Source organism: Strix aluco, chromosome 3 (assembly GCF_031877795.1).
Source record: "Strix aluco isolate bStrAlu1 chromosome 3, bStrAlu1.hap1, whole genome shotgun sequence".
Classification (NCBI taxonomy): domain Eukaryota; kingdom Metazoa; phylum Chordata; class Aves; order Strigiformes; family Strigidae; genus Strix; species Strix aluco.
The window spans coordinates 56,771,233-56,792,069 of NC_133933.1; the positions used below are offsets into that span (position 1 = coordinate 56,771,233).

At 39.0% G+C, this 20,837-nt stretch overlaps 1 protein-coding gene across 2 annotated transcripts in view; it reads left to right on the forward strand.

The window, feature by feature from the left end:
* Positions 1-20,837, forward strand: part of WTAP (WT1 associated protein) — a 28,859-nt gene continuing 8,022 nt past the window's right edge. The window contains exons 1-6 of one of the 2 annotated variants that reach the window (XM_074818663.1): positions 1-294; positions 4,151-4,188; positions 4,283-4,338; positions 11,990-12,048; positions 13,803-13,930; positions 20,600-20,778. In XM_074818663.1, coding sequence (XP_074674764.1) covers positions 4,159-4,188; positions 4,283-4,338; positions 11,990-12,048; positions 13,803-13,930; positions 20,600-20,778 — 452 coding nt within the window. In that variant the 5' untranslated portion in view covers positions 1-294; positions 4,151-4,158. The remainder of the gene's footprint in view (positions 295-4,150; positions 4,189-4,282; positions 4,339-11,989; positions 12,049-13,802; positions 13,931-20,599; positions 20,779-20,837) is intronic. The other variant, XM_074818662.1, reaches the window with a different exon arrangement.

Here is a 20,837-nt window from a genome sequence, read left to right on the forward strand (position 1 = left end):
GGCCGGGCGCTCATTTCCTCCTTGGGCGCCATTTTGTAGCGCAGAGAATCCGCAAATAAAGAGCGGGCGGGAGCGGCGCGCGAGGGAGCCCGGGCGGGAGGGACGCGGCAGCGGCGACAGCAGCAGCGGTAGCGGCGGTCCCGGCTCCGGAGCGGCGGTCCCTGTAGAGCTGGTAGCGGGCGCAGAAGTTGGCGGCAGGTGTGAGCGGTGGCGGTGTTTCGCCCTCGATGTGACGGGCGCGGCCCAGGCAACTAGTGTGCTGGGAGAGCGAGGCCTCCGCACCGCGGGCGGGAGGTGAGTGGCCGCGCGAGCGCCCCCCCCACCCCCCGCCCTCCTCCCCTGGCACCGCCGTCTTCCCACTCCCGTGGGAGGGACCGGACACCTCGCCGTCCCGGGGCGCCGAACCCCGGCGGCCGCTCTATCCCTCACCTCGAGCGGGGGGAGGAGCGGAAGCACGTAGAGCCATTTTGTGCGAGGCCCCGAGCCCGGCCTGGCTGCTCGGCTGGGAGCCTCCTCCCCCAGCCTTCGGCAACCGCCACGCCCGGGCACGGTCACCACCGCTCCCCTGGGCGCGGGAGACGCGTTTCCCTCATCCCTTGTGGAAGACGAGCGAGGGTGGCCCGGCGGGGCGGGCAGTGCCTGAGCTTCTGGGGAGGCGGGGGGCGGTGGCAGTGGGGTCTGTCAAACGCCTGCGGCGAGCCGGCCGGTCGGCGGCCTGCAGCTGCGCCTGGCCCGCTGCCGGCGGGGGCTCCGCGCAGGAGGCGGGGCTGCACGATGGGGCCTCGCTGTCGGGGGCGGGGGCGCGGGACCCAGCTTCAGACCGCGGTTACTGAGGCGAGTGTGAAGTCTGCCCGGTCAGAGCGGTATTTTGAAGCTTTTCTGTATATTTTGGGAGCCTGGAGCCTATTCCGGGGTTTTCCCCACGGAACTCTTTTTCATATTGTTAAAATAACTGGCAGTTACTTCAGGTGTAACTAGTCAAGCAGCATACCTGATATTAATGGCTTTGTTTCTTAGGGTTTTTTAAATCCTTAAATCCCATGTTTTCTAAACATTGTAGTAAAAGGTGTACAGACTACTGGAGCTCCCAAAATTAAAATGCACTTTCCCCGTTTTACCTTTTTTCATATTTAAAGTACCATAGAAGTCTAAAACATGATGAGATTATGTAAAAATTCTTTCAATGCCCATGACAATGTTATTTTAAGTATGGAATATGGTTTTATATTACACGTTGCCAGGAGCAGATGTGCAGAAGTCGTGGCGTGTAGCAGCCGTTTCCTCAAAATCATGAAAGTGCTTAGTTAGGATAGTACAGTTAAGCTGTTCATATAAATTGCAAAATATAATCGTGTTATTTCTAGTCAGTTACACAGGAATATTGTTGATTATTTTTATTGTAGAAAATGGCACTTCATCATGTTCTTGCAAAATATTTGTGATCTAAGTCGGAGAGAGATCATCTCTTAGAGCAGAGCTAAGTGATGGGAAGCACCTCTTGCTGCACAGTACTCGAGAAGTTACTGTCTTAAATTCAAAGGATGAACATTTCAGTTGTAATGTTATTATCAGTACCACACAAATTCACCTGTTAATGAACAGAAAGCTAAGGCAAATCACTGTGACAACTGATGTAGTCAGCCTGATGCTCTTAAAGTTTCTGAAAAGCATTGAGCACAATGGTAGAAATGTATAGCAGTAACAAATTTCTAAGATTTTGGTGAGTTACTGTAGGTGCCAAAAAAGCTGTTGCATGGGAGTAGTGAGGTGAAATTCACATGTAGAGATAGCACTAGTGTTTATCTGTAGATGTGATCAACCCAGCTTTTCCAAAATAACCTGTAGAATGTTTTTAGCTAGCATGTTGTTTTTTTTAGCGTACAGTTCTGTCACTACAAGTGATAATAGGTGGCATTGGGACAGTAACTTCTTTAATGCAGTGGCCTGTAACTTCAGTCTTCAGCACTTTCGTGTTCTTGTCTGAAAGCAAGAGATGGCTTTGTAAATGGTGGTGTCTGGGCGTAGCGGTTAGACTAGCCAGGTCTGGTGCCGCTGTAGAGAACTGGGTGCTGGAACCTTGTGAGAGGTCTGGAGATGTGAGGTAGACTACCCTTAGATGGAGCATCAGCCTTTGATTTCTTTCAGTCACGATTGTAGCAGCAATCAAATGTTTGTAATTGTTGTATGCTGCTGCAGGGTTCACAAGCCAAGTCTTTGGGGAAATGCACCCTTTTTGGTATTTGTATGCTTCTGGTACCTTTCTGAGGAACACATAAATAATGACTTTATATCATCTGTGCTCAATTTAATCGGTGCTAGCTGTAGTTCTGTGGGACATCTGAAAAGCATGGTTCTCTCTGTTGAGGACTTAAAACTTGCTGAGATCTTCAAGAGTGCTTCCAAATGCTGAAGGAGTTAATTTTCCTGAAGGATTTTTAGAATCTTTTATAGTGGGTGAGGTAGGCAGCCTAAGTACAGGGGTCACGAGCATACCCCCTGTGATCTCAAGTTATCCTATGATATTTTGGATGACTGAGTTGGGCATCAGCAGTTTATTGATAGCCTCCTGTGCTTGAAAATATTTAAGGTATGTTTTTGGTAAAACAGTCTCCAATAAGGAGCTGCATCCAGAAGTTAAAATGCTTGAGTAACTTGTGTGTCAGCGGAAAGGTGCTCTTAGGCTAGGGAAGCACTTAAGTGCCTGTGTGTTACTAAGACTAGGAACAGGCAGCTGCCATTCATCATTGAGATGCTTCTACTGAATGCTTTTGGAAACCTTTCTGTGGGTTCTAATGTCAGGTTTTATTTTATGAAAAGCTTGGAAGTTGTTTCATCTGTACACTGTACTAGGTGTGGGGGTTTGCGTTTTTGTTTTTATTCTATTTTTAATTTTTATTTATTTACCAGGGACTTGTCTGGCAGTGCTGTGTATTTGCCAATGGTTAGTGCCGGTTGGAGAGGCTCTACTTTGTTTGATGTGTGTTTGTCTTATTGACAAACAATTTTAAGATTTGTTTGTCTTAGGATTTGAAAAAGTTAAATTAGTTCATTGGGTGTTGTTGTGAAAATACCTAAGGTAGTCTGTAAAAGTATTTTTGAGAAAATAAAATATTAACTGCTTAAAAGCATTGTTTTTGTGAAGCTAATTGTTTGCAAACAGGAGTTGACATATCCTTTCCCTGGTATATGTTCATTGCAGCAGCTTTACAAGCTTGTCAAATCTTAATATTATATGCAACTTTTCTGCTGGAAAGCATATTGCAAAGATGCATGTGTTGAACAAACCTTGCATTCATTGTTACTTGTATGCTTATAATCTTTGCAGACTCAGTATTTTTGACATAATCATAGTTGTAGAAAGTATCAGGTATTATCCTTTTGAGGTAAGGAAGCATGTCCTGTAACTCAAGGGACTGTGAATATTTAACCCAGCACAATGCAATCCTATTATACTACATACACACAAGAGGAATTGAATTTGATGGATACACAAGCCATTTCTTTGATATCTTATCTTTCCTAAAAATACTCACAAGGGTTTTAAAATAACTGTAATACTTTCTGTTTATCAGAATCTTAAAAGTAGGAGAATAAATACTTGGAACAACATGTTATTTTGACTTAACCCAAACATTAGTGGTAATGTTCACAAATTATTTACTTTATTATTAGATATTTATTAGTATTCTATTAATAAATAATAAATCTATTATTAGTATCATTTACTTTCCTCAGACCCTGATTATCCTCTACCTTGTAAAAAACAATATTAGATAGATGTAGGCACATACGAAATGTCAGGTTGATCTAAACATGTATGGACAAAGTTGGGTGGTTTTGCTTAGTTAAATAGGAAGAATTGATTGGTGATAGGCCTTTTAGACATCTAAAGAAAGTTTTGGTTAATTTTTAGAAAAAATGCATCTGTTGACTTTGTACCTAGATTACTGCAGCAAACATGTCAGGGTGTTGTTTTTGTACCCTGAGTCTGCGTTGTATGGAGCCAATATTTCAGTACTCTAATATTGCAAATTAAAAACAAAAATTAAGGGGGCTAGGAGTACAAGTTTCTGACTTGTTCAGTATTTCATGTACACTAGTAACTTCACTAAATAAAACTCCTTTTTTTTTTTTTCTCCTTCCCCTTCAGAGTTCACAATGACGAATGAAGAACCTCTCCCAAAGAAGGTATGTTTAAAAATACTTGTGACTTTACACACACACCCCACCCCCCCCGGTAATCCTGACAGCTTAAGTTGTGCTTTTTCCTTCTGCTCCATAGGTTCGCCTTAGTGAAGCAGATTTTAAGGTTTTACCTAGAGATGAGCTCATCCTAAGGTAAAGTAAAAAGCATTTTTTTCTATCTCAACCTTTTAGTGAACTTTTAATGAAGACATGTGACCTCCCTCTTCCATTGTTTTTAGTATCCTTGTTCTAAAAACTATTTTATCCTTTCCATGATACAGCTCTTTTGTAAAGTTCTCATCTTGTCTGAAATATTTTTATATCTGGTTTGGGGGGGAAGCACTTTTTTCAAAGAGACAAAATCCTGAACAATATTTTGTAATACATGAGTAGGAGGTTTTTTCTTCACTTGTAACTTCAGAAGATATGGTTGCCTACATTCCTTACTAGATAGCAAGGTATTTTTAAACATCAGAAAAATGTCAACTCCTTACTCCTACAATAAGTTTCCGTGCAGTCGTCTTCTCAGAGTGTTCAGATATTAACAGTAAAATGCTAAAATGAAGTTTTCATCACCTAGAATTTGCATAAAGAAGAGCGTGGCTCTCTCTTTCACTTTTTAGAAAGCTTAGTGTCACTGTGAAAAAAATAATAAGCAGTCATGTCATGGAGACCACCTGCTTAAAGAAACTGACCCCAGTCACTTATCTCTGTATATCTGAATTTCTGGATTTGTAAACAAGGAGCAACTAAACCCAAGCATCTGTGGGTTGTCTGTTTATCTGCTGGAGTAGTTTGTGTGTGCATTTTGGTAAACTTTAGCTCTTGGCTTTTTGTACACTGTAAGCTAGTAGCATTATTAGGGTGTCTCAAATATTGCTATTTCATAGAACAAAGACTAAACTCTGTAGAAACATGAGGATACAAGTGCAATGCTTAATGTATATGATCAGCTACTCCCTCTTCTGGGCAAACTATCCTGCCAGCTACTTCTGGGGTGACAGTTCTTTCCAGGGGAGTCAACGTAGTCTGCCTCCATATGTTTAAAACTGGTTTCTGGCTTCCTCCAAGTATGTAGTCTTTTGGGTAGTAAAGGATAATGTATTTAAACAGTAGGAAAAAGTGCTTCTTTGATGTTGAGTGGTTTAGGCCTTGTGAACCTTTTTATAGAAGTTTCCATACTCGTGATTTTCCCTGGGAATAGCAAACTTCTAAGTCTGTAAAGCTATGCCCTTACTTCCAGCTATAAAATTCCTGTCAAAGTATCAAAGCATACATTCTGTGCCACTTGCTTTCTGATTGTGTGAAAACAAAAAAAAGGCTTCCAGTTGTAATCAGTTTCTGTAACTTGCAGTGATTCGTTGCTACCATAGAAGATCTATTTCTAGCATATATTAAAGTGAGAATGTGGTGGAATATACCCAAGGAGGTAAAGTATTATGTCAGCAGCGAAGCATGTCTTAATGAAGAGTTAGGAGGGAATTTGCTAATGACAGCTGTGTTGATATCGAATCTTCTTATTAGTGTAGACAAAGCAATTTATGCTCTCAAAAAGGCTGCTTGATGGATTTAAGGAGAATAACTGTCCATTATACCCAGAGGTGAAAACTGAAATGCTGTTTTGGCCGTGTCTGTCTTGTTTGTATTAAGCAGTCCTACGAACAGGTTTTTTTTGTTTGAATGGGGTGCATATTTAATGTATTTATAGGAGGTTCACCTTTAATTGTGATTTCACATAAAACTAGCAATTACTACACTTAACTGCTGGCTTCATTTGTAGGTTGCAATAAAACATAACACTATTATAAGTCTATTATATTTTAATCAAAGCTACTTTCAGACATTGAAAAACGTGTTGATCGCTACTGGATTGTCTTAAGTTTTGGAATGCATTTTTTTTTTGGTCCATGCTGTGGTGAGGCAAATGGTTTTAAGATAGGGGCACGTGTCATCTGCTTTTGGTCTTTTAGGTAATACATCGTCATCGCTGTACAATTGCACTGATAATATACGTATGTAGAAAATATTAATTCTTTTCTGTCAGTTTCTGTGCCATGAATCCCAATTTCACTGTTATTTTTCATGAAGTACTTAATTTTGGTTTGCTCATTTTAACTAAATGCGACCAGGATCAACAAGAAACCTTACAGTCCAGCCTTTCGGGAATTTTTGCTTGTCTCGTTAACTTGTTGCTGTGGACTCACCGCCTTCATCTTTCCCCTCCTCAGTTTAGTGCAGTATCTGCTTAGCTTGACTGTGTAGGAGCTTCTGTGAAGAAATAAGAGCCAGGAACATGATAACAAAGCTCTCCGTGGATCATAGCTAAAATTCTGATCAGTATCGCCCTGATTGTTTAGCCTAGTGGTTAGTCTGCAAAACACTGAAGCACCTCTATTTACACAGGCGGTTCTGAGGAAATACAGTGCTTTTACTGAACTTCAGTGAACGTGGACTTGCAGCCAGTCACTTTGGAACAGCTTAGGTGCAGTCTGTGTGTGCCCTACCTGCTGAGTTCTTACCATTCATTCTTGGAAAAAGTGAACTCCAAAGCTCAGCGTAAAAAATGGGTGCTCCAAGAAAAATAGTGGTATTCATAGAATTATTTTGAAGCCATGGAGTCTTAAAGTCTGCTTAATATTTTTAGAGAAGGAAGAAAATTAATTAACCTACATAATGCTGCTCAATTACCTTTCAGTTCTTGTGAGACTAAGTGACCCTTTGAATGTAAATTGGATTCAGGACTGCCTTCCTAGTTCTCTGTACAGCTCTGCCTCTGTTCTTTAGCACCTTTCCAGGTAGCACATTAGTGAAGCTCTTCAGATTGCCAGTGTTTAGCCATCAGATTACTGGCATGAACTACTAAATAGATCCAAGAAGCCAGTATTGAGTGGAAACAAAACCTGATGGGAGAAAAAAGCTGACATTTAGCCTTTGTCTTTTTTCCCCCACAAGTTCACTGATGAGCTGCCTGAGTCCCCTACAGAGGTACCGGAAGGGGCAATATGGGTGGGGCAAGGAGGTCAAGGCAGCTCTCAGGTTTGCTTAAACCAATGCATCTCATAGATTACATGTGTGAAGAGGAGAACTATTTCTTGCAACTTGGAAAGAAAGGCAGTTAAGGTCTGGCTGGCGAGTTCCTATAAGTCACTGTTTTATTTAAAGAAGCTTTTGCAAGTATGTGTAAATTCTTGAATAGTTTAACTGAAAACTGGATTTTCATGTCACGAAGTGTTGTCTATTAAAAAAAGTTTAAACTAATGCAGATATTAAGTGTAGATGAAACCTGATAGGAGGGATATATCATTAAGTAAGGCAAAAAAGTTTCCCAGAGGGGAATGCTTTCCTCCTGTAGTTGAAGATGCGCTAGTAGCAGTCTTCAAATTTTAATTCTGACATAATGGGAGGGGAGGACAAAAATACTTTGGTTTGTATCACTACTGACTTTTTTTGAACATTTCTTTCACTGAACTTTAGAATGTGGTTAGGGGCAAAAATCTTTTCCCTGAAGAGTCTGTAAAGTGAGCTAACCGGAAAATGTTTGATGTATGTAATTTTTAGGAATGCTATTTATATGAAAACTTTCATAATTTATCAGATCTTTAACGTGTTCTGATGTCTTATGGGGAAGTCGCATGTTTTTATGCAGAGGATGACAATATTTCTGGATACAGTTTTCATTAAAGTTTCTAACTGCATCTGAAATAAAGGTATATGGTGACATCTGAGTTGACTTTTTCTAACAGTTTCCTGATAGCAGTAGGGCCTTATGGAGGCTTCAGATCATACTTGGTTTTCTGCTTTTTTTTTTTTGTGTGGTGTTGTGGTTTTTTTGTTGTTGTAGCTCTGAACCCTCGGACTATACTGGAGTTGTGCTTGGTAGCTGGGATTTCTAGGTGATACTACATCCACTGCTAGATTAGCCTCAGCTTCTGCTGTCTAGTTTCAACATGGCATGGCTGAGATTCCATCACTGAGCAAAGGCATCGTTACAGCATTCCACAAACTTGCTGTCCTTGTCACCTCTTTTAAGCTCTGTGTGAAAACTTAGCATGTGAGATTCACGTAATGGGAGTGCAGGCTCACCTCAGCCTTACATGTCAGCAGCTGGGAGTCCACATTACTGGAAAAAAGTACAGAAGCAGAACTGTTGTGCATGGAGATTCAGTTGTACAATGTAAGACCAAGGTCATGCATCTGGAAATGCTGCCCTTTTATTGTTCAGGTAAAAACAGATTTTCTGTGAGAATTGTTCATTTAGAGGATGGTGTTACAGACTCAAACACCATTCATGTGGTCATTTAAGACCTAGGAATGCAGAGTTTTATACCTGACCTGTTTGACTGTAGTATCATCTGGTCTTCTGTAACAGTGTAGACGTAATAATGAGAGAAGAAGGAACAAACAGAACAGTTAAGAGTTATCAATGTTCAGAGTTGGAACACTAAAAACACTGTCAGTGATCTTCATCTTAATTTTTAAAAAATGCTTTATTCTGTCATAGTTCCTTATTTTCCTTTTTCTTTTGTGTAACTTCAGAAGCCACAACTTTGTAACTTCAGCTTTTCAAAGATCAGAATTCCACTTTAATTCTCTCTATCCGTGCTACTACTGTAAACATAGTGAAATAAGCTGGAAAAACAGTGTTTAGGAAAATAGATTATTAATGGTACTGAACAAGAAAAAGTTACTACAAGAAGAGACTTATGAACTTATAAACTGAAAAAGGTGCTTAAAGTCTTAAGTCAGTTAATAGACACTTAAGTGAAAACTAAATTATCAGGACCATCACAAGACTTGCTTTTACTTACTTTCACTTACTTTCATGAATGTTTGTGAGTAAATATTTTGACATAATGGTCCTCAGGGTTGCTGCGATCACTACAAAAATATATACACAACAGATGAAGAATCATAACTGCAAGTTTAATTGAAAAAGAATTGGTCCCCTTTCAGTAAGGGCCTACCAATATATTTGCTTACTTTCCTGAGCTGAATTTATTTATAAGAATGGTCCGCTTCATTAATGTGAATGTTTTAAATGTTCATTATTTCACTTACTGTTTTGATGCTTTTAGTCTATTTGATTGTCTGTTTCAATGTTTGTTTTTTTTTTTCTAAATCTAATTGAATGAAATAAGCCTGCTCCTGATTTTTGTCTCTATAGTTGCTAGCTTTCTGGTTTGCCTGAAGTGAGGTGAAAACCAGCTCAATTGCTAGAAAAGAAAATTGCTTCCGAGGTCTTCTGTAGTTGTAGCAAAATTGAGACAGTTCATGTGTGTGAAAGTAAAGCTAACGTGGTAGAAAATGTTCAAGTTTTAAAAGTGATTGCTTGATTGTTGGGGAGTTCTCTGTCAGTGTGATCACCAGTTTATTCTGTACAATTTTGTAAACTTGTGTGGTGGGTTGACCTTGGCTGGATGCCAGGTGCCCACCAAACTGCTCTGTCACTCCCTTCCTGGGAGGAGGAGGGTGGGGGGGGGAGAAAATAAGATGGAAAAAGCCTCATTGGTCAAGATAAAGGCAGTTTAATAAAGCAAAAGCAAAGGTTATGGGTGGAAGCCAAGGAAAACAAAAAGATTTATTCTCTACTTCCCATCAGCAGGTGATGTCCAGCCACTTCCCAGGAAGGAGGGCTTCAGCATGTGTAGCAGTTGCTCCAGAAGACAAATGTTGTAATAATGAATGCCCCCCCCCACGCCCCTTGCCCCAGTACCTCTTAGCTTTTATTGCTGAGCAGAGGTCATATTGTATGGAATATTCCTTTGCTCAGTTTGGATCAGCTGGCCTGGCTATGTCCCTTCCCAAGATCTTGCCCACCCCCAGCCTCCTAGTGAGGGGGGAATGTTGGAGAGACGGCCTTGATGCTGTGCGAGCACTACTCAGCAGTAGCCAAAACACTGGTGTGCTATCAACACCTTGCTAGCTACCAATACAAAGCACAGCACTGTGACGGCTGAAAATTAACCATTTTGGCCAGACCCAGTACAACTTGTTTGAAGATGAACAGCAGTCTTCACCAGTTTTTTGACAAAACGTTATGTCTGAAGAGTCATGTTTCTAGAAGAGTTGGCAGGCACATGACTTGAAAAATCCATGACATGGCTTAGTGTGCTCTGGGATTTTTTTTCCAGGTATTCAGTTCTTGCCTAAATACTGGCAGTTGTTGAGAGGTGACTTAGAGGTATTCTCTCTGATGTTCTTGGTGACCATGTGTTATGTGTTTGTTTTTTTGTTGTGTTGTTTTTTTTCCCCAGTGGTGGTCTGTCATGTCTCCCTAACTTGTGTTTCAGATCTTCATTTCACTTGCTCTTTGTATAGCTCCTATTATTGGTAAGGGGTGGGTGTGTTTGTGTCATGATTTTGACAGAATTACTGGTTTTGGGCTGTGAGATATAACTTAGAAGTCAGCTGTACTTGAAGACGAACCCTTTTATTTCATGTAGTTCTTGTGTGCAAAAAAATTAGGTATTCTTTCCAGGATTGCTATTTAGTAGATGATTTCAGTTTTACTTTGGGGGGGATTGAAATCTTCTGAACTAACAGAACTTTTAGTGGTCAAACAGTGAAACTTTTGTTTCTAACAATGTTCTTTTTAGAGCAGAGAGTTAAGTTTAGGAGTTGGTGGGAATACAACTGCTTTCTTCTACAAAGCTTGAGAGTTAATTCATGCTGATTTCATGTTCAGCTGAAGAGATGAAAAATTTTGTTGCTGCCAGAAGGAAGAGATCTTGTGCTTACTTTTGCTTTTCCCGATGATGTGATCTCACTTGCTGTTACAGATCTGATGCTTTTTAGACCCTTTAGCAAGCTGTTTGAATTCACTGAACAGTCAAAAATGATCTAGCGTTAGATTTTATAGCTTTCAGTTAGTGGTGTAAGTTAGGGATTTAAAATAGAGCAGTTACGATGAGTGTGTCATAAAATAGGTTTCAGAGAGAAGGAGAGTTGGGAGGAGGGAACAGAAACCTTCCACTTCTGTAGTGATAAGTTATTAGATTAATTTCTTTTGTTTCATAATGTGGAATTGTGCCATCGTTAGGAAGACACAGTTAGGAGCAAAGTACTTTGAAAACAAACAAATGAAAAACTCCAAAACGCTATCCCGTGAACTTTGTTGGTAAGGCATGTCATGCTAAGCTTTACTGCAGACTTTATTTGCTACTGATTTGATGGCTTGTATCAAATGTGATGCTGGTTTTAAGTGTGAGGTTTTCTGACTCTGGATGAAGTGCTTAAATAACACGTCTTCAAAGAGTTAATAACTGTTTGACTTCTGGTTGGTGAATATAATCAGTGTATGGTCTTGATTTGAATGAGCTGGTATAACTACTTAACCGAGACTGCCAGTTCTAGTGTATTGTAACAGACTTCTGCTTGTCTTGTTCACTTGGTAACAGACTTAATCTTGTCTTTGTATTATGGCTTCTGTTACAGAATTTTGTTTGATTTGTTCTGCTTTGAGAATGAGATGTATCTTAGGTACTTTACACAGATAACTAAGTAATAGATGTTTGATCCCAGTGTTCGTCCAAAATATTGCAGTAAGTTTTATGATGTCAATTTTAAGTGTTGTAACACACAGCTACCTTTTTATCCTTTTGAGATGCAAAGTGGATTTAACTACTGTTGTGATTAAAAGCCCCTTTTTTTAAAGCTGGAATTGTCCTTTATGCAATTGTGTAATTTCCTCTTGACATTTTCTGATTATGGTATGAATGTATACTCTGAAAGTTTAGGAATGAGATGTCTTGATTTAATAAACTGAACTTCAGAAAGTTCTTTTTTCTCTTTGTCTCTGCAATAGGTGGAAACAGTATGAAGCATATGTGCAAGCTCTGGAGGGCAAGTACACAGACCTTAATTGTAAGTTAGCCAAGTTTCAAAATGGTACGAGTTACCTGAATGTTTGTATAAAGCAGAGTGTTCAAGTAATGTCTGTGCTGTCTAGTATCTCTAAATAAGAGAGAATAATCTGTATGTAAGTTATTTGTCAGGGAAAAAGTCCCTGTTTTTTCTAGTGTAAGTTTTCACCTTTTCCCAACTTTCTCAGCTCCTTATTTTTCTTTGCAGATCTTACACAGCATCTAAAAATTCTATTTTTGCATCTGTAGGACTGTCTGTACCCAGACTGCTAGGGGGGAAAAAAAGTCTCAAAACATAACCCCACAAATAGGTGTATTTTCAGGACTTTTCCATTAGAAATGAAGTCTTATCCCCTACCAAAATACTCCATGAATGTTTGTGCCTTCAGTAGTGTCACAGGGTTGTAAACCATGTGACAGGGGGAATAGTTTGTAGAGGTAAGGGTCTAAAATGAGTCCACAAGTAATGTTTCATTTGATTAGGCAAAATAGCGATTTGATTGGCAGTCTTAGGTGGTCTTTATAACCTGGTCTGTATTTCAGTCCTTTGAAAGAGAATATGGGAAAAACTCTCAAATGGGAAAAGCTGTATACATTCTGGAAGTGACTGAATCGCCAATCCTAAGTCACTTTTAAAAATTGTGTGGCAGCTAGAGATAGGCTCTTGCTTGTTTTCTGCTCACCTTTTCAGTCTAAATACTTAAAGACTTAGTACCATTGAGTTTGAAGGGTATTTTTCTGTCAGTCCAAATGGATGTCCTCTCTCTGTTACATCCTTCTTCTACTGCCACCCCATAATGTTTGAGTTTTGGACAGACTAAAATACAGCAAATGTAAGCAGTTGATTTCATTCTAATCTCAAACTGTTCTAACATAGATAAATAAGTTGCTTTAACATTCCCAGTTTCTCAATTTTGGAAACTCTTAATACAGGCTGTAGTAATCAGTATTATTGAATTATTTGCAAAGAATTACTTAGAAATAATTGTCCTGAAGCAATTTGTGATGTTTTTAGTTTACATTTGTAGCTGATCATTCTTAAGTAATTAGAAAAAATAAAAATCTTAATTATTCCAACTTTCCATCAGTTTATACATGACAAGTAGCAGAGTGAATGTGTATTCTTGTATCAGACTGCTTGCATGTGTTCCTGTTTGAGTAATTTGGAAATGTGCTGTGCTGCCTTCTCTCATATTTGATATATATATATACTATCTAAATGTTCATGAATCAGAAGAATTCTAGTTGTGACCGAACTGCCATTTCTGAAGTTCTCAAATGTCCTGCTTTTTACTTGAGTGTTGAGACCAGTTTGAGGATTGACCACAAATAGCACTGTTTTACAGACTGCAGATTTTTTTTTGCCAAAGTGTAGACTTCCCTCTTCCCCCACCCTGGCCTCAACATTTCTTATAGATACCAGGGCAGTTCCAACTTCCTGAGTTTCAGACTGCAAGTTGTAATAGTAGTTGGTTAAGTAAGCAATTTAAAAGTTATTTTCTATATAAACATGGAAACATTTTCAAAAGTTGAAGTCTTAAGGAAGGAACAGAAAGGTATATTTAAAACCAACTGTTGTCAAGCTTTTTTATACTTAATAATATTTTGATTTTTCTTATTTATGCTTATTATAGTCATGCTTATCTATGACTCTTGCTGCTTATGAATTTGGTTTTAGATTAGTTTAGCTGTCTTTAAAAACTATGCATGAGATAGTGCTATAAACCGTGCTTTTTGTGTTATTGCTTGTATTAGCTAATGATGTGACGGGATTGAGAGAATCCGAAGAGAAGTTGAAACAGCAACAGCAAGAGTCTGCCCGAAGAGAAAATATTCTGGTGATGAGGCTGGCAACTAAGGAACAGGAGATGCAAGAGTGTACTGTAAGTATTTAGAGAGGATAAGTGTTTTCAGACTATTACGGGAATATCAGCTTTTGAGCCAGTACCCATGCGCTATGTTTTTCATATATCTATAGCATCACATTTTCTGTGCTTAAAGAAATGGCGGGGCACTTCAAATTTTCACTGAATTAGTAAAGATCACTTCTTAAAGTTTGCTTTTTTTAATATTTATTTCAGTTGATTTTCAGCAGCAATTGTGCTTGGAAGGACTTCCGTTTCAGAACCAAGCTGATTCTTACATGAGCCATGCTTACTTTCTTCTAGCATTTATCAACTGTGCATATTTACCAAAAATGTTACTTCTGACTATCAATGGATGCAGGAACAAATTGAAATGTAAGGATGAGATTAAGTTTACTGGGTTTCATTTAGGAGGTGTTAGGCTGATACTTATGTTGGATTTAGATAACAAGGTATTTGTAAGCTGCATCCCTTTGGCTAGGTAGGGGAAAGAGCTACTGACTTTTTCAGAGAAAGATATTTTGAAATGTGGCAGATATGCTTATTGGGGTTTCTGAAGTTCTTTGTACTAAATACCTTTTTTGTTGCTGTTTCTGTTTCTCCTTTATTTCTGTGGGGTTTCTGTGACTTTGTTTTCTTCTGAGTTTAGTTTGGGTTTCTTGAAAATTACCACTTTTGGACTTGATCTTTTTTGGATTACCTTCTTAACATAGTCATCACCTGCTGCTTTAATTTGGCAGTTCCTGAGAGGAGATTGTAAAAAGCTATTTACTGGTAATTAACATATTCCTGAGAGCTTCTCTTATGAAAAATACAAGCTCTGTGCAAAACTAATAACTAGTATTGTAGCTTTCCTCTGTTACTTTCTTTTAGCCTTCCTTTCTTTTTTCCTGTAGGTTTTCAGAGCTGTCAGGTATAGTAATGTGACACTTAAGTGTGTACACAGTATTTTCATTGCTTTTAAGACCGTAAGATTACCTCAGTTCGTAGTAAGCACTGGTATGAAGAGAAAAAAATAGGGGGTAACGCTTACTTTGCAGTGATAAAAAGTGCATCACAGAATTGCTGAGGTTGGAAGGGACTTGCAGTTTGTCTAGTCCAACCTGCCTGCTCAGAGCGGTGTCAGTTGGACCAGATAACTAAGGGCTGTGCACAGTCCGGTTTTGAGCATCTCCTAAAATGGAGACTCCAAAACCTCTCTGGGTGACTTGTGCCAGTGTTCAACCACTGTCCCAGCAAAAAGCATTTTCTTGTGTTTAAGTGGAATTTCCTGTGTTTCAGTTTGTGCCCATTGCCTTCTGTGCTTTCAGTGGGCACCACTGAGGAGAGCCTGGCTCCGCCTTCTTTACTCCCCCCATCAGGTATTTTATGCATGTTGGTAAGATCCCCCTGAGCCTTCTCTTCTCCAGGCTGAACGGCCCTAGTGCTCTCAGCCTCTGCTTGTATGTCAGATGCTCCAACCCCTTAATCATCTTAATGGCTCTTCGTGGGCCTCAGCCTAATAATGTCCATGTCTCTCTTGTACTGGGGAGCCCAGAACTGGACCCAGTAATCCAGATGTCTCACCAGTGCCGAGTGGAGAGAAAGGATCACCTCCCTCGACCTGTTGGCAGCACTCCTCGTAATGCAGCACAGGATGCTAATGAAGATCTGTTCTGGTACTATACCGCAACACTTCCTAGTAGTAAGACTACTATGTTGATCCTGCTTCTCTTGTTAGTTTTACTGATAAATTCTGCTGTGAGGAGCAGCAGTAATAAGAGGTTTTTTCTTTTGAACTTCTGAGCATATAGCTGAAACAATAAATACAAAAAAAATAAAAATAAAGGCAAGGTTTTTCACCAAAACCAAATTTGTGTGTACTATTTTTACCTTTCTTCCTCTCTATTTCTAAAAGAATGAGTTAGACAAAAATTTTGAGTATGTAAGACTATAAATTTTGACAAGATCATGAAGTCTGTAGGATTTTTGGCTGCAATTTGTTATAGATGTTCTAGAAAAGCCTATGCATCACAGCTATAAACATCTGTTTAGAAGAACCTTTGAAGAGCTTTTACTAATTTCAGTGTACTTAAAGGACACACATGCCCCCCAACCCACCACAAGAAACAAAACCCAAACGCATACCAAAGTGGCTTATATTTTTCCAGGTATTGACACATGAATAGCATCAAGGTTGTAATCTCCTTCATAGTGCATGGCAGTAGGAAGATGGGTCCTTGAAGAAAGGGGGGTAAAAGCTATAATGGAGACATTGGCACCTTAAAATGCAAAAAGTTTAAATGCATGTAGTTTCAAGAAGCTCTAGAGGACTACTTGGCTTTGTGTTATTAGATAGTATTTTTTCCAGTAAAGTAACAGTAGCAAAATAAATCATGTTGGATGAGATTTGAAGCTAAGCTGTAGGTTGCTAAATCACTTCATAAACGATTAACAGCTATTCACCATGTGTTATTTGACATGTCTAATTTTTAATCCATAAAAGAATTTTATTTTTAGTGTAGTTAACCATTTTTTATAATACATGTTTACATGTAAAATATACCGGTGACAGTTATTTATATGTAAGCCTTTAATGTTTCCTGTCACATCTTAATTAGAAAGACTGAGCATCTGTGGTGTTGAGTTTCTTGAAAACTGCAGATGAATATTTACTGTATACTTATTGTTCATATTACTCTTCATTTTTGAGACATGTTTTATACTTACAAACTTATCACAGTCAGGTCACATTCAAATTTAAATTGATAAAAACTTAAAAATGCCATATTCAAATAGCAGTAGTTATCAAAAATGTGAGTTTTCTGATTACTGATTTGTAAAACATCTTGCTAGTTAATACACTAGCTCTGTTTTAAAATAAGGTGTGACAGACTCTGTCTTAGGTGCTTAATTTTAATTTGTACCCTTCTAAAAATATAAAACACACCAAAACCTAATTCAGCTTACGAAGTCACCTGTCATTGTCTTGAAAGTGTAGGTGTGCATGTCAGAGTAGCAGTAGCAGAATCATTGTCCTGATTCTGTTTCGGTACTCTTAGAAGAAACAAGGTGATGGTCGAGTGCATAGCTCCATTCTCTCTTGTGCTCTGTGCCATGTCTAGAAGCAGTAGATATGGGTTTCTTTTGAGCTTCCTGAGAGTCTGACTGATGTTGCAAACTTACTCTGGATAGTTTAGGTTGGCTAACTACAGGGCTACATTGAAGTTTAGGTGTTTTAATACCTCATGTGTCCTATTGTCAGCAGCAGCCTTTGAGCAGCCTTCCCCCTGACAGCGGCAACCTCTTTTAGGGGGTTGTAAGGAACTCTTAGGTTCTGTTAAGGAAGTGCAGGTAAAGGTATTGACTACTGTTTCTACATAAAGCTTTATTTCTGGCAGAGGTGGTGATGATGTGTGTTACTGCTACTTCGGGGAAAGGCCTTAACCCCCTCCCAAGCTAGTGGAGGTCAACAAGCAGACAGGCATTTGGAAAAATTTGCTACTCAGGTTTTCTGTGGAACAGATAACAGTGAGTGGAAGCTTCCTGTGGGTGCAGTTGGACTGTAGTACCTAAATAGTCATTACTTTTAATAACCTACTTGTGGTTTAGGTTCCAGCTCTGTTGTTTCTTCTCTTCTTCATTATGTAGTTTCTTCCCTCCTACTCCTTCCTTAAGAGAAGGATATATAGTTGTACTTAATTGCTTACATTTTCTGTTAAGCACCTGTGCTCTCTTGTTGAATTCTTCATGTCAGAGGGTCTGTTCTTTGTGGATATCTTTGGACAACTTCAGCTAAAAGGATTCAGCTGTTTCCAAGAATATGGGAAAAGTAGAGGGGTTGAAAATCTTACTGTCTGTCTTTAAAAAAAAAAAAAAACCCACCCAAACAAAACTCCACACAACCTGATGTCCTCTAGACTACTTTCAGTGTTCTTCTGCCTTGGGTTAGAGCAGAGAGCCGATACCAAGGTTTTTGCTCTGAAAATTCATCCCTGTTTGTCCATCTGATAGGTTTTTGAGAAATATCAGGTAGTGTGTGCTTTTGTGTTTGGGAATATGAACAACCAGTAGGCATTTCAGGTGTTGGGAGTGGGCATGTCCTGGGGTCTGGCATTGGACATGACTGTTCTGTATGCTTAGCTCTAGCCTGAAGTTGGTCCTGATTGCAGGCAAACTCTTCTGCCCTTACCCTTGGAATATCAACGGGAGGAGACATGTACCAGAGAGTGGTTAGAGGGAGCAAGAATGGGAGGCTTGAACTGGCTAAGCAGGAAGAAGAATGGACTAAGGAAGTAGGCAGAAGGGTTAAGAAGTATGGGCTTGCTTTGGCAGTGGGTCATATTGGGGGTAGTTTACTTGCTCCGAGTGGATGAAAAGCCTGACAGTTGAGAACTCTGGAGTTACAACTGGAGAAAGCAATTGTAGAGTGGTGGAAAACATTTGAGTTAGAAAAAATGGAGGAATAAATAGTCTTAAATTTTGAGGAGGGAATGAGGAAGGGTTGTTCAGCTTAAGTAAGTTCTTTCTATGCTACTGTTTTAGGAATGACAGTTGAGGTGTTATATGGAGCCTATGCAAGTGCTTTCTGCTTGGTCTAGGAGCCTGAGCTAGAGATACCCAAATGAGACTGTTAAATAACTGGCATTGGACAGAATCAGCCGGGTCCTTCGGAGTGTTCTAGTGCATGTCTGGCATGAGTGAGGAGCAGGTGGCAGCAATTCCTTGAACTATTCACCCGAGGAATCTGTTACAGTTCTTAAGATGGCAGTAGAAGGGGAGGGAGCTGGGCCTAGGTAAGACAAGGAACATGATCTTTTTTTTTTCCCTCAATGATGCCTGTCTACAAATAGGCTGGGAACCATCTTGCTGTAGCATAATTACATTCCTGGAATACGGTGCCAGCTGGAGTGTCTGTTTGTGTGCAGACATCTGTTAAACTAGCTGTTTCACCTTCTACTAGTGCTAGCCCTCACAGAATTGTCAGGTTCTTGAAATACTTCAGTAGTGCAAGTGTCAGAAAGTTGAGTGGATAGAAAAGTTGTATCAGTAATAATAAATAGATCTCTATGCAGTGAGCAACATTTTGTGCATTCAGTGAGTCAAAGGACCCGTGGGGGTAAAATGCCATCCAAGAAATGTTAGGATAATCTTAACTTAAACTTCCTGTTTCTAAGTAATGTTTGTAGGTGGGTTCTTGAGTGCTTTATTTCTTGAAAATATTCTTACACAGTGCTTTATCCCCTTGATAATTCTTTCTGGAGACATAAAAGTTTAAAGTATGATGGTCATCTCAATTTTTTTAAGTAGCTTTTTGATTTAAGCTGTTAAGTAGCTAAATTATTATTTTGATAATATCAGATTAATGTGAAGTCAATGAAAATATTTCAGTTATTTCAATACCTTTGAAATCACTTATTTGAAATAAAATCCAAGAGTTGTTGCTACTTAACAATAGATAAATTAAAACATACGTTCCTCAGTCAAGAAGTGACTGAGGTCACTACTGTACATTAAGGTAAATAGAATGTTTGTAGTTACTCTTTCTCTTCGCCATTGCTGTGTAAAGACCCTGCAACAGACTAACTCTGTATATGGGAAGATGGTTAAATTGACAGTGCTTTTGACTGTGCTGCTTGGCCCAAGTAAAGCCAAGTGTGGAGGGGGAGGCTTTCCCTCTGTTTTGCTGGTGATGCTTTGTTGTTACCAAGTGTGTGCAGCAGGAGGCAAAACCCCTGACTTTCAATTAATGTTTCTTTTTTAATCTCATGTAATTTTGTTCACTTCTTGCTGATGAAGAAATGTGTGTGATACAGGGAGCATAATAAATTGAATTTAAGAATAAACACTCTGCGTAGGCTGATGTGTTTAGTGATTAGCTGGATTATAAACGTGTACTGTTTAGTACATTTTAAGATTGATGTGATGGGATTAAAACATAAGAAACTTTGGAAGCAGTTAATCTTCTTTAAATACATAGGAGTTTTGATTAATGAGTGCTATATTTAAAAGAAATCCTCTCACAGTTACTCCTGAAATTTTGACTGTATTTTAAGTCTTCTACATTATAAAATTGTAAATCTTTCAGGTTGTGGTTATTGCAAGAGAATCAAATCCAACCAAATATGTTTAATTGATGTTAATATTTCTAAGTTATTTTGTTTAAAAAAATAAATATACAAACTTGCATCATAAATGACTATCACATCTGCAAAAAACCTTGAAGTTTGTAAAAACCTTTTTACTAGTTGCTTAAAAATACTACTCATCAACATTAGCTGTAATGTTCCATAATAACTTTCACTGAAAGTCCATGGAAATTAGCTATCTGTTTTAAGCAGATAACTCTTTGTATATGCTTTTTTCCCCAAAAAAAAGTGCAGGCAGATACAAAAGAAAGGGAGCATTCTAATTCTCTAATCCACTGCTTTGGCAATTTGAAGCAGAGAGGAGGAAGAAAAAAAAAAATCAGCATTGAAAGTTTAAGCATTGCAGATGGTGGGATGGGGGTTTAAGTAAATATGCACATTGATAAGGTGCAGGTGGGCAAAAGTGATTTTCATCCTGCCCTTTTCAGGTTATAGTGATGAAAGAAGGCAGGTTTCTTTGATGTTATCTTTGGAATAGCTATTTTTATTTGTATTTAAATGACTTTAAAGTTTTATTTAATGTTGTATGAATAACAGTCGTCTTTCTTATTTTATGCAGAATCAGATTCAGTACCTCAAGCAAGTCCAGCAGCCTAGTGTTGCCCAACTGCGATCAACAATGGTGGACCCAGCCATCAACTTGTTTTTCCTAAAAATGAAAGGTGAACTGGAACAGACTAAAGACAAACTGGAACAAGCCCAAAATGAACTGAGTGCCTGGAAATTTACGCCTGATAGGTAAACAAAACAAATACTCCCCAGTCAAGACTTCCCTGACAGTCCCACTACGAGAATGC